General features: G+C 31.4%; 1 protein-coding gene across 1 annotated transcript in view; it reads right to left on the bottom strand.

The window, feature by feature from the left end:
- Positions 1-1,476: 1,476 nt before the first annotated feature.
- The window catches only part of LOC107367607 (uncharacterized), a 56,096-nt gene continuing 44,557 nt past the window's right edge, over positions 1,477-13,015 (bottom strand). The window contains exon 4 of the mRNA XM_015935333.3: positions 1,477-3,529. Within this exon, the coding sequence (XP_015790819.2) occupies positions 3,015-3,529 (515 nt within the window). The 3' untranslated portion in view covers positions 1,477-3,014. The remainder of the gene's footprint in view (positions 3,530-13,015) is intronic.

The raw sequence follows: 13,015 nt of genomic DNA, 5'->3' as shown, positions 1-13,015 counted from the left end.
CCAGTCCATGGGGAAACTGAGGTTTTCTCACGAACTATGAGTCGTACAGGTAAACAAATGTTACCAGCAGATTTGTCTTGATGAGAGAAAGCTAACAATATGTAGAAATATCGAGGAATACCAGAGGTTCCTTATTCAGTAGCTTCATATGGTGAAATGTATGGGAAAATGTAAAAATAAGGGTTTTTCATAGTTTACGCTGAATTGACTTATCAGGTCATAACTAATTATGATTCATTAAGTTCATGATGATGAACTATGACTGATTAAAGTGTTAAATATTAGTCAGAGTCATTATTGGTGAAGTTGGAAGATGAAACGAGAAAAAGTGAAAAATTCAAAAATTTAAATAATTAAGATTGAAGGTAAATCATGACTAATAAGTCATATTGAACATTTAAATGCAGAGAAAGGTTAGTGCAAGTTGTAATAAATCAAGTAAAGTTGGTATTTTCAACCAACAGGGGTTTGAGTAAGATAGCTGTGGATTCGTGTGCAGTTTCTTTTTACATAAATTTGGAAAATTCTTACCTTCACTTTTTTACTTCAGATGGCAGCACTGAAACAATTGTAGGGTACTGAAACTACAGATTTTAGCAAAACTCTGAAATTTAAACTCTAATCAAGCTTTAAGAAACGTCACGTGTCACTTTCTAATAGTTGAATGGTAACACTTGCAATTATTTCAAAAATTAATTTGGACATTATGATTTACTCTGAAAGAGATTGACATCCTCTTCTCAATTAGCAGTTATCTATCTAAGCATCACAAGAATGAAATGAATGAATAGCCATTCATCTTCATGCATTAAACATCAACCTGATAGAAAATTAAACACAAAGCTATAACTCTGTCTGAATTTTGAATCACTGAATATTGCAGAATATTTTAGTCCAAAGTAAAATTGTTAATTAGTCAATACAATAATTGTTGAAAAAGTGGTCATTGTGAGTGTTGCCATTCTCGATTCCCTCTCATGAAAATTTTTGGACTCATTTTCAATGGCCAGACAAACCCCGCTAAGTTTCTACTCTTTACTCGAAAGTCAGATTTTGTATAATTTCTCCTTTATTAAATAAAACGGAATGGATCTTGGTGGTAGATTTCTCATTTGGTTTTTATTTGAATTAATGGAAAAAATAGATTGAATGCTTTTCCGGTAAATTAATTAATCTAAAATGAAAGTTAATCCGTATCTACACGACATTGGAGTTTCCGTTAAACTCGTCATTTAAAAAGTTGAAAAACATCGCAAGGTCTATCCATTTTATTAAATGAATCTTATGATTATAAGAATATTAATTAAAAGTCTCTTTACCTTAAAGACTTGTCTAGTCATCATCAGTCCTACATCAATGATGCATTTTCAATTATCCATTGAAAAAGACTTACCTTAAAGACATCAATATTCAGTTTTCTTATGTTCAGATCAGATAAAAACAGTTGAATCCAATAGACAATAAAATGAATTTGAGTTGAAACAAGAGTCAATACATTATTTATTAAGAATAAATGATTATGTTTTAATAAACTTCAAGTATTTTCATGTAGATTTGTAATTCGTATAATTACATTTTTCATATCGTTCTCTTTCTATATCAGCAAAGAAAAACAAGAAAAAGCTTAAATCATTACAATTCATGACGCAGTTGTCGGAAAATGAATATATTAATGGATATAAAAAGAGATTCCCGAAGAGCCAGAAAAATAAATGAACCAGTTATCGAGCGAAAAGCAAAAATTCTAGTCAAGATTTGAAGATTTCCAAAAATTTCGTTTTACTTTTTTGAAAGTTAGGAGCCAAACGTTTTGGGTAGCAGCCCCAGTATTTCAAGAGCATTATTCATCAAAATTGAATTTACTCTGTATTCAAGTTTAATTTGTTTTATCGACATTGAAGATAATCAGAACTTTTACATCATAAAGATCTGATTATATCTTTGACCAGAATTTTGTTACCAAAAAAGTTGACTTTTCAAGTTGAGTCGCAATGTTAACGAAATTTTTGGACGCTTTGAATTTCCATGTGACTTTGCTGAAAAACAAGCAAATTTGCTGAACTGATAATCCATTTTAACTTTCGCTACAAAGCTCGAGTCCAAAGAAGCGAAAAAAACTTTCACTTTATTTTTATTGAGCATTTTATTTTTCGGTGTTGAGAGTCTTTGCTCTTGATCCTTGCCAATCCAATTGGCTTAAAAAAAGAGTTAAAAGTTCCAGATTCATCGATTTCCAAGTTCACTCGTCATGGAACAAAACTATCCAATAAATATCTGTTGTTATCATGGAATAATTTTTTCGACCATTTTCATTCAACATTTTCTTTTCACCAACTTTTGATTCTTCTTTGACTTTGAAAGGCAGACAACATCAGCACCGATTGGAATCAGAATTGTGGTTGTTCAGGTGAATTCAATCATAGAATATTCAACTTGAACTATTTGAAAGTTAATTACATTTTCGCTCTCTACCTTTGCCTTGAAACTTGTTTGCCCATTGATCACAAGACTTGATTTGAACCTTTTCAAATCTTCTTTATGCAATGTTGTTACTTTCATTATTCAGGGAAAAATGTAAGTAATACCAAGATGATAATAGAAGAAAAAAAATGCTTCACAAAGAATTGGAATTTTTTTACTTTTATTCATCTTTTTTCTTCATTCTTCATCTTGTTCATTCTAATAATCTCTTGCCTCGGGAATCCATTCCATGAGTAGAAACTTTTTTCCCCGCTAAACTCAACTCAATAAATGTGTCTGTATCTGGTATCATCACAGCCTGCTTCAGGCCATGGAACCCTGATTCTCACTTGTTCATCGGGAACATTTTTTTTCAACACTTTCGATGTTCGAAGAAGAAAAATGAAAATTCATTCAACTCTCAAGTCAGTCATTTACAAACATGATGTTTCCAATAATCCTCAACAATTTTCTTCATCTTTCAATTTACATTTTCACCTTGATTTTTCTTCTTTTTTTCATTTCCATTGTTTTTTCAGCTTCAACCGAAACTTTCATCTAATAAGGAACCAAGTTATAAGCATAGGCACCATTGATGATAGATAAAAGTAGTTTACGATTCCAGCAAATCTACAAAATAGACTGGAACCATGAGGATGGCTGGCACATTTGAGACGTTCAGAGGTTGATGTCGCACCGCCTTGCATTGCAGCCGGATTCTCACCTCCATTAAGCACATGAACATGGGTCAAGGCGGGTTTGGCGTAATGTGATGGAAGTGAAGTCGAGGTTAACCTACAAGTGTAGTTTCCCGCGTCGGATGTTGTTGCACTGTTGATTAAAAGATTGGAAATCATGAGTTTGTTTCCTGAAGGCGAAGACAATTGTGAAGACGTCAGCTTGGCACCGCGTCCATTGGAATCGTAGTTGATTATTTGATCACTGTGTTGCCATATTATCAACGAATTGGATTCCGGGTCGGGAATGTAATTGATTAAACAGGTTAAATTAATGTTGGCACCTTTTTTCAAGTACAAATTGGCTCCTTGGGTAATGACGGTTTTCAAGGCTAAAATGAAAGAAAAGAGAAAAAGTTGAAATTTTGTTTTTTTCGAGAAAAGTTTTTCTTTTTTGAGGCAAGCGATAGATTTGATGGGAATGTTGCCGCTTCTGATTAACTCTATTCGAGTTAAAACATTTTTAAAGGCTCGTTTCACCATCGATTAACTTGAATGACAATTTTGCTTTGGGTTTTCCTTTTCAATTCACAATGATGATGAGATTCTGTACTGGACTCTGCTAAATGGACAATTGCAACTCAATGAATTTTGGTCTTGACAAGAGTTTTAACAATAAATGAGTATAATATTGAACAACAAAGAAAATGAGCTTTTTTAACATTTTTTTATATTTTGTTCTTTTTTCTCCCTTTTCCTTTTATTTCGGTTTTTTTCAAACCAAATTGATTCAGAAAAGGTCAACAACATGTAATGAACTTGCATTGAGAAAATTGGAGCAACCATTTTGCTGGTCACCATCAATTGGACACTTGAATGTTTCAAGTTTTGGTTAACCATGAAAGTTGTTGCAATGATTGAGCATTTGCATCATTTTCAATTGGTAAATATTTAGACTAGAATTTTGGATTTCCAAAGAAGGTCGACATTTTTTTTTCGTTTCTTCCACATTTAGTTGTGGCTTTTGCGAGTGTAAAGAAAGAGATTAACTTGAAGAGAAGAATGAAGAAGGTAAAAGGAAAATAAAATTCAAACAATTTAAATATAATCACATTTGGATAAGCAAATACCATGAGAATGCTTTTGGCTAAATCATTATGCTAATAAGTTTAAAATAAAACTCCAGCTAATCTAGTAGATACTATCAAGATAATGATTGGATATAACGTTTGGAGCATTGGAACGAGTAAAACCACAAGTTTAAAATGTTGGTGAGAGTGGAAAGCAGAGAGAAGGTAAATGTTGAATTGATGAGCCTTTTTTGAGTTAGTGATTTAAGAGGAAAAATTAGACTGGCATATGATTAAGATTGTTATAATGATGATATTATTGTAATGATGGCTTCACTTTGCTTAGGATTGATGATTCTGATGTCAATGAAGCGATACTGTGAGATTAAAGGTAAAAATAGATTGCATTGGGATGCAAATAATATCATTTAAACACATGCAAAAGAGCAACAATTTGAGGCTACATTTCAACTATTATATTGGTGAAAGATCACGTGGTTGACTCGAAATTGGTTCATCATTTAACGTGATTAATTTAATATTGTAGCACAGAGATGAGAGGAAAATTCATTTGTCTTTAGTGACAAAAAACTCAAATAGTTGGTGAATAAATGTTGCTTTGATTTTATGTCAAACTGTCTAAAACAATGTTTCCACATCTAACCACATTACTTTTCCACTGACACTTTGTCTCGGAGGAAAATTCTTGATTCAAGAAGTTGGATATCGCACTCAAATCATGCAAATGAGCAACAATTCATTGTCTCATGACATTGATCGTTGTAGCGGTAAAGACTAATTAGTTGTATGAGAAAAGCAAATGAACGAAATTTTGAACATTTTATTAAGAAATTGAAAGATGAACGATCTGAGATGCATCAAAGTCTCGAGTCTAAAAATCGTTGGAAAACCCGATCAAGTTGAAAAATAGCTGAAAATATGTTCGAACAAAGTTGTATCTTGCTTTTTTGCATGAAAAGTATTGTTGACAAGTGTTGAATTGGTAAGAAAATGAGAGTGAAAAGGAAAAAGGAAATGAAAATTAGTAGATGGAATCATCATGAATTATTTTATTCCAATCAACTGTGCATAACATGAAGGTCATCAATCGTATTTAATTTGTTGATTGCACAGTGATATGCATACATAAACTTTATCTAGATAACACAGTTTCCATGTCATGAAATGAATGAGTTTGGAAAGAGATGAAGAAGAAGAAGAAGAAGAAAAAAAAACGAAAGAAAAAAGAAGATGATGATTGTGTTTATATGATATGTATTCATGTTACATAAGAAACACAAGTTTACTGTTATATAAAGAGAAAAGAGAAGGAAAAATTATGCTAATATGAAACTGGTCATGGATTTTATTTTGTCTTTTCACATTCACAATGAGTATAACGAGCATTATTTATCTTTACTTGTCATATACGTCTGTTATCACTACAAGAAGTTGAGAGAAGAAGAAGAAAAAAGTTGCCCAAAATATCCAATACTTTTACTGTGAATAATATTTACTCACATCAACAGCTATTCAGAGCAACCTTGTTTTTCCCTTCATTTTTTATACTTTGTCCAATTTCATTTGTTTGCCCAAAGTGATGTCCTTACAACGTCAAAATGTGAATCCACAACAAAAGTGAAAACAACTCTTGCCTTTGTGTGGGAGAGCAAAGAGTTGAGCAAAAAAGCTCAACAAAAACAATCTGACAAGAATCAATGACAACTTTTGTTTTCGTCTTTTGCGAATCAAAGCAAAATGGTCAATCCCTATTGATTATAAATCGATTACATGCACTTGAACGGACACAAATAGTTGCATTAAAGGTGATGAAAAATGTAAATGTATAATTTGTCCATCAAAAGGTGAAAATATCGATTCGATAAATTTACTCTATTCTTTCATCGAACGCAATTTTCGTCGAAAATTTTTTCTCTTTCATTCCATATTCTTCCAAGAGAAAACTCATCGTTTACATGGAGTGAAACATTTAGTCTTCATAATTGAATGCATTTCAACGAATCGTTGATGTCATCATTTAATCTTTATTGTTAAAGGAACGAAGGAAACTGAAATTAATGAGACTGATAAGATTAATTACATGAAAGGGTGTCTTAATAACTGCAAGTTTATCAATCAAAAAACAATAATTGTTCAATTGTGAGCTTTGGAAATGAACATTCATTTGGTTCAATTTGGTTCAGTTGGTTAAACATATTGATTGGAAGTGAAAATCAAGAAAACAAGTTTTCAAAGTTTTCTCATCGAACATTGAAATTGATGAAAATGGAAAATTTAATGAACTCAAGTGTTTCGAGGTTATTCAAATTATCGCTATTACGTTTTATAATTGACTGATGTTGAGTAGAAACTGAAAGTTGTTTTGTTTTATGATCGACTTGAAGGGAAACACACAAAACCAACAAATTGTAATGATAGCTGGGAGTATGAAAGGAAGGATAAATAATAATAAAAAACGTTCGAAGGGTGAATAATAATGTGAAAAGTTATCAGTTGATTCCATGTACTATTTATTCATTTGTGTTTTATGACAAAATAATAACAACATATAATGGTGATGATAATACAAGGGCAAGTCTGGAAACAGATAACTCATTACCATAGAAACTGACGTGAAGGAAAAATTAAATGAATTGTTGAGTGAAAAGAGTGGAAAGATGATCAGATGAAAAGAGGAAAGGGATGAGAGAGAAGAGAGAAGAAGCTTTATCCCTGAATTTTCTCTTCTTTTCATTCTCTTTCTTCTTCTTCTTCCTCATCACATTATCATCATTGTTGCCTTGCTGTTGCACAGTCAACAAAGATCACAACCTTAAATGAACATTTTCACAGATAGTAAACACTAAACAAAGTAAATGTTTTTTTACGCTTCTCTCGTCGAACTAAAGGTTTCAGGGAAATTATCTTATCCCAATTATTATTTAATCCAATAAAGCTGTCAATAACATTAGCTGATAATGGATAAATGAACAGACCTGTGACCAAAATTGAATCAACATTTCATCGACTAATCTAAATGTTTTTACCATCTTTTCATTTTGTTGTCACTCGATTACCTTCATCTTTTCAGAGTCAAAGCCTTATTTATTGACTATTTTAAAGCTCGTTATTTCGACTATTTTAAAACGATAAACTTTACTTAACAAAGTTTTTTACTCATTTTCAATTTCGATTCGGATCAAAATGCAGTTTTCTCAATCCAACGATTTCAAACTGTGCAATTGAATCCAATTTTTAGGCTTTTAACTACCGAAATTGAACTTAAGCATTTAAAGGCCTTGTATTTTTATCAGTCACTGTTTTCAGTTCAACATATTGCTGGTGATAATAATAATGTACGTGTTGTCGCTCTAGTAGAGTTAAGTGCTGACTCTGCACTAGAGTTATTCTGATATGAGCGATCGGAAAGAACTAAGAATATTTGATCGAAATCAATTTTTAAGAGCTTGATGATAACGAAACATCTTCTGCTCGACACCAGAAGTTGAGCCTCAACTGGCTGGGATATTAAATACTTTGATAAAAAGGACAATTAGATTTCCAGAAAAGGCAAATTCCATTCAAACCTGTGCTCGAAACTTGCAGTTCTATATTCAACAATGAAATGATTAATATTGAGCTTTTTCCAGCCTTAAAACTGCCTTATGCAAGTTCAATCAGAAGAAAAGTTTTGACGGGAAATTTTCAATTGGCAGTTTCGCTTGGTAGGAAAAGGTTGAATTTTTTGGTGAAAATAATGATGTTAATGAACTCAAAGGCAAAGGAAGTTAAAGATGTGCAAAGATAAATGATAAAAAATCAGGAAATGGTTGAATCCAAGAAGAGGGAAAAAGGTTTGCAGATGAAAATGGAAAAGGCAAAATTGAAATAAAAGAAAAGATTTAAGATGTTTAGTTAAACCAATGGACCATAGAAGATATATGCATCAAGAATATGTCGATACGCAATCTGAGTTTTCTGTGCCTTTGCTCTTTCAGTTTAAATCTCTTCTTCTTTTTTCCCTATTTTTCCATTCACTTTTCTCCTTCCTTCTCATCATCATAATACAACTTCTTTTGTTTTTCCCCCACAAATTGGGCTTCATTTTCTTCTCTTTTGCCCCTTTCTTCATCTCACCAGATGAGGAGGTAAGTGGTTTATTTAAATTGATTGATAGTCTGCTTTGGATCTTGTAGGAACCATATCATCATCAATCTAATGCAAGATCTTTTTTTTCTTCTTCCTATGGACGATCAACATGCATCCTTTGCATTTCATTTTATTCACCAGCATCATCATGAGAAACATAATCATCATTATCCACATCTTAAGCTGACTGCCCTCTTCCATTTACCATCAAGTCCCTTCTCCTGCCAGACAAACAATCGTTTTTACATCAACGACTGTATCAATTATTGAACTACTTTTTTTTACTCAAAGTCAAACTCAACCTCTAGTTGCTTTAAATTAGATGAAGCGTGTTGATTCATTTGGCATTTTAACCAATCACAATGTTATTTTTACACTTTAACCATTGAAAGTCAGACAGGGAATTGAACTTGATAAAAGTTGTTCAACTATTTTGGTTATTTTTGGGTTGGCCCAGTGTTAATGTTAGGCAACAGAGCTTTGATTAAAATGTATTCTCTTGAAATGAAACATTGAATTAAAGATAAAATTGGAATGATTGGTAAAAGGAAAATGTTGATTATTTGCAATCTAGATCAACTGTCAAGGAAACAAGAGAATTCGCTCAACGAAAAGAGAGAGAGAAAAGGAAAAAGTAAATGTTAAAAGACGGTGATGCTGATGATGATAGGGAGAAATGAAATAGTCAACATTTGAATCAGTCCATAAATAAGTGTTGGGAGTTTTTACTCCCAATGAATAAAATCAAACAACATGACAGTTGAGCCTTTGTACAATCAACTTGCAAGATTTTACTTTTCTTCTTATTCTCTTTCTGTCTCTTTCCTCATTCGTTGTGAATTTTTTCATTGCTTCTTCTTCTTCTTCTTCTTTTTTGGTCTTTTCCTTTTCTTCCCATGTAATTCAAATGTAAACATATCTGACAGGAAAGGATCAGCTTGTCTTATTTTTCGTCTCGTTTCTTCTCTCCAACCTTCTTAAACGTAAACAAGAATATCATTCAAGAGTATTCACTATCACATACCTTGATATCATCTCATTTCTCAGTTACTTCAGTCTTTCCTTTTCCTCATCTATCACACTCTATTTGAAATGCAAGTTGATTCCAAATCCATCAAGAGAATCAGATTAATGAAAATGAGAATCAACACGCAAAAGATATTTCATGACCAAACATGTTCGTGTCGATTCCAAATTTTCACAAATCTATCGACGAACACAATTTCTGGTCATAAACGTCTCACAAGATTTCAGCGCTATAAATCCAATAAAAATCATTCAAAACTAATAGCAAATTTTTCGCTTTGATAAAGTTCCAAATGTCGACTCAAAGTTCCTGCTCGTTTCAATTATTCATAAAACTGATTTAGCTTTTGATGAATATGATTCAACTCAATTTGAAAAATCAGAGAAACTCGAATTAAAAGTTAAAGGCAACATTTATCAATTAATAAATAGCATGACTGTTTAAATATTGAAGCAAATAAAGTTGAAATGAAGCACAACATGATGAAGAAGAAGAAGCAAAAAACGCAAATATTCTTGATCGCAATCCCATCATTACACTAATATCATCATTATTTCCATAATTATCACTATCAATTAACGTTCTCTGCAATTTTTTTCCTTCTCCAATATTCCATTCTCAATAAACCCAAATTAGTTGAATATGATTACCATCATTACACGATAATAACAATAATTAACATAATCTACAAATGTGCATTTTATACAAACGCATTAAAGGTAATACTTTGAATGATAACAAAAAAGTAGAAACAATGAAAATCTATTAACCATGAAGAGTCTGCAAACAGGCAAAACTAAAGATTTTCCAGTTTCCCCTTTTTGTAAATCACTAAATTCAACAATGATAATTGAATAGTACAAAAAAAGTGGAAAAGAGTGAAAAAGTGTTGATAAAAAGGCTAAAAATGACAATAATTATTTCAACGTTTCTTCAACTTATTCACTCACAAGATGACAGAATAAATGCAATAACTCGACTAAACTTGACAAGTAAATATGTTTAACCTCACATAACTTTGAATGATAATGATAATTGAATATAATTGAATATAAATATTTCTTGAAGAGAGAAAAAAAAAGTTCATTTTTTCCTTCAATTTTCACCATTTCCATTCAATTTTCCCATCAAGCAAATAAAAATGTCAACAACTTATTATTAGATTAAAAAGTTGGCCCATTTCTTTTCTCTCTTTTTTCCTGATGAAATGAACTTTGAAGAGTGAGCAATGAGAAGAAGAAAAAAAAGAGCCAACAAGAAAATGATTTTCATTTGAAAATCAAATTCCAAAGCTCGACTTTGATTATCAACTTTTCCCTCTTTTTCTCGTCCTTACACTTTACAAGTTAAACTGTTTAACATTTAATTGCAAGATAAGCATTCTCATTGAACAGCAAGGTTAAGAGAGATTGGATTAAGTTAATTGAACTGTAAATTAAATCCAATATCAATGATTAGCTCAGCAAAGGGTTGCAAGGAAAAGAACATGAAACAATGCTGAGTTGAACTTTTCATCAATTTCTCCATGAATAAAACGCTAAACTAAAGCAACACCAAAATTGATATTCAAACGTCTATAATTGATCAACCTTCAACCTTTCTCTTCGTTGCTTCAACATTCTCGACTCTTGGAGACTCAAATATTCACATTGATACAATATTATCTTATTAAAATTTCAACCAATATTCGATTTTTTCTTGTTCCTTCTTCTTTTTTTCCATTCTTCCTTCTTATTTCTTCCTTTCAGGATTGGAAACTTTTCTTGTATCACAGATTAAAGGGAAGAAGCTTAACTTTTCAAAGTTTACTGGATAAGGTTTCAAAGTTGAGAAACAAAGAGCAAAAAAAGTCATCTTTTAGCTTCTTTTTTTTCCATGAACAATAATAATCATGAGAAAATACGAGAAAATGGAAAAAAACTGAAAGACGAAAAGACTCTTTTCAATCTTCTTTCAACTTTTCGAGTCTTCTCTTTGTTTTTCATTTACTTTCCAACTTTACATTCATTTTCTATTTTTTCAAATGTTTTTCAAATTTTGAAACAAAAAGCTATAAACTTATGACTCGAGATGTACTCATAAAAGGTGAATCATTTAAGAAGAAAAGTTTATTTCTGTTCGAAGTCTTCAGAGATTTTCACGCTTTTTACGTTTCGAAACAACAACATTAGCTTGAATTTACAATTGAAATGGAACTCGAAATTTGAAAGAAAATTTTTATTCGCACAAAAGCTCAACGATTATCGAAATGCTCAAGTTTAATAGCTTTTAATCATTCAATAAAAGTGTGTATTGGAAAAGAGAAAAAATTGTAAATTCTTTTTTTCCATTCAGGGTTTTTATAATGATTGGGAAATGTTATTTTGTTCAATTTCACTCCCAGTCGATGATGAAAATATCACTTTCAACAGATTATCTCGAGTCTGTTAATGACAAGAGCAACATTGTTGGAAAACTTTGTCCACTTTAAACAAGGTCAAGTTGTAATGTCCTTCAATAATGGTTAACCTGGAGTTTGTTCAACTTTTTTTTTGCTCAACATAATTTATTACAAAGTTTCAATTGTTTATGGATTGCAGTTGTATTTGTTGGTGAAAGAAAAGATAAGTTGAAATTTGAAACTGAAATGTTGAGCTTTCCAATGATATGACCAGAACAAGGATAAAATTGTCAGTTATGAGTCGAGCTTTTCACCATGATATATGCTTGGAAATATTGAATTTTCACCCTTTTCTTTCATGTTCATTTTATTCATTCTTTTCTTGCAACAATTGTTGATGGAATGGGCAGGGAGCGAATCATCATTTACTATTCTTTAAGAAATCAAGTGACTTGAGAATAATTCTTTTTCACACTTGTTCTTTTCATCAGTTGAACTTTTTCTCGTTATAACATTCAAAGTTTTGAATTACCTTGAAAATGTTTCAACTACAAATTGGTATTGAGATAAAAAAAGTGTGCAAAATTTCATCTTCCGACCAATTTTCAACATTCTGTCACACTAACATTTCAACATACTCTATTCAACACAAGCGAAGCATAATTTTATTGCTACCTTTGTTAATATTTTTACCATTAAAAGTTGTCGACAAAAAAAGTGTCTCGATATTGACATAAAATCAGTTATGGAATTTTAAATTGCAAGTTCTGTCTGTAATATAAATCTTAATTTGTGTCTATACAAAGCTACGGTAAAAAATTTACTGAACATGACATTTTACAAATCAAGAAGCCAGAAGAAAGACGATTTCATCTCAATATAAATATTGTGTTAAACAACAAAAGTGTTGAAACAAAGAATGAAAACGAGCAAATAAATATTACATTTTGGCAACAGAATTGGTTAAACAACTTCATCACCATCAACAGGTAACTTAAAAATTTCTTAAACCAGAATGAATACTTCTGGACCGTTGATTACTGGAGTTTGCCCTACCAAAAGGTGCAGTTAAATCAACTATCTTATTACTAGTGTAATTCACTTAATGCTCAGAAATGGTATTTAGAAAAAGGTCGTGTTTGCAGTCATAACTCACGAATGGTTGATGCTACAAATCTAAGACTTAAACCATAAGCTTTTGTGGATTGAAGAACAATACTTACGAAAGCTCTAGGTCATTCAAGGTCACTTC

The sequence above is a fragment of the Tetranychus urticae genome, chromosome 2, assembly GCF_039701765.1.
Source record: "Tetranychus urticae isolate SD_2017Ah chromosome 2, NJAU_TeUrti_SD_1.0, whole genome shotgun sequence".
NCBI lineage: Eukaryota > Metazoa > Arthropoda > Arachnida > Trombidiformes > Tetranychidae > Tetranychus > Tetranychus urticae.
The sequence above is the reverse complement of the archived record's forward strand: the minus strand, read 5'-3'. Positions and strand labels throughout refer to the sequence as shown.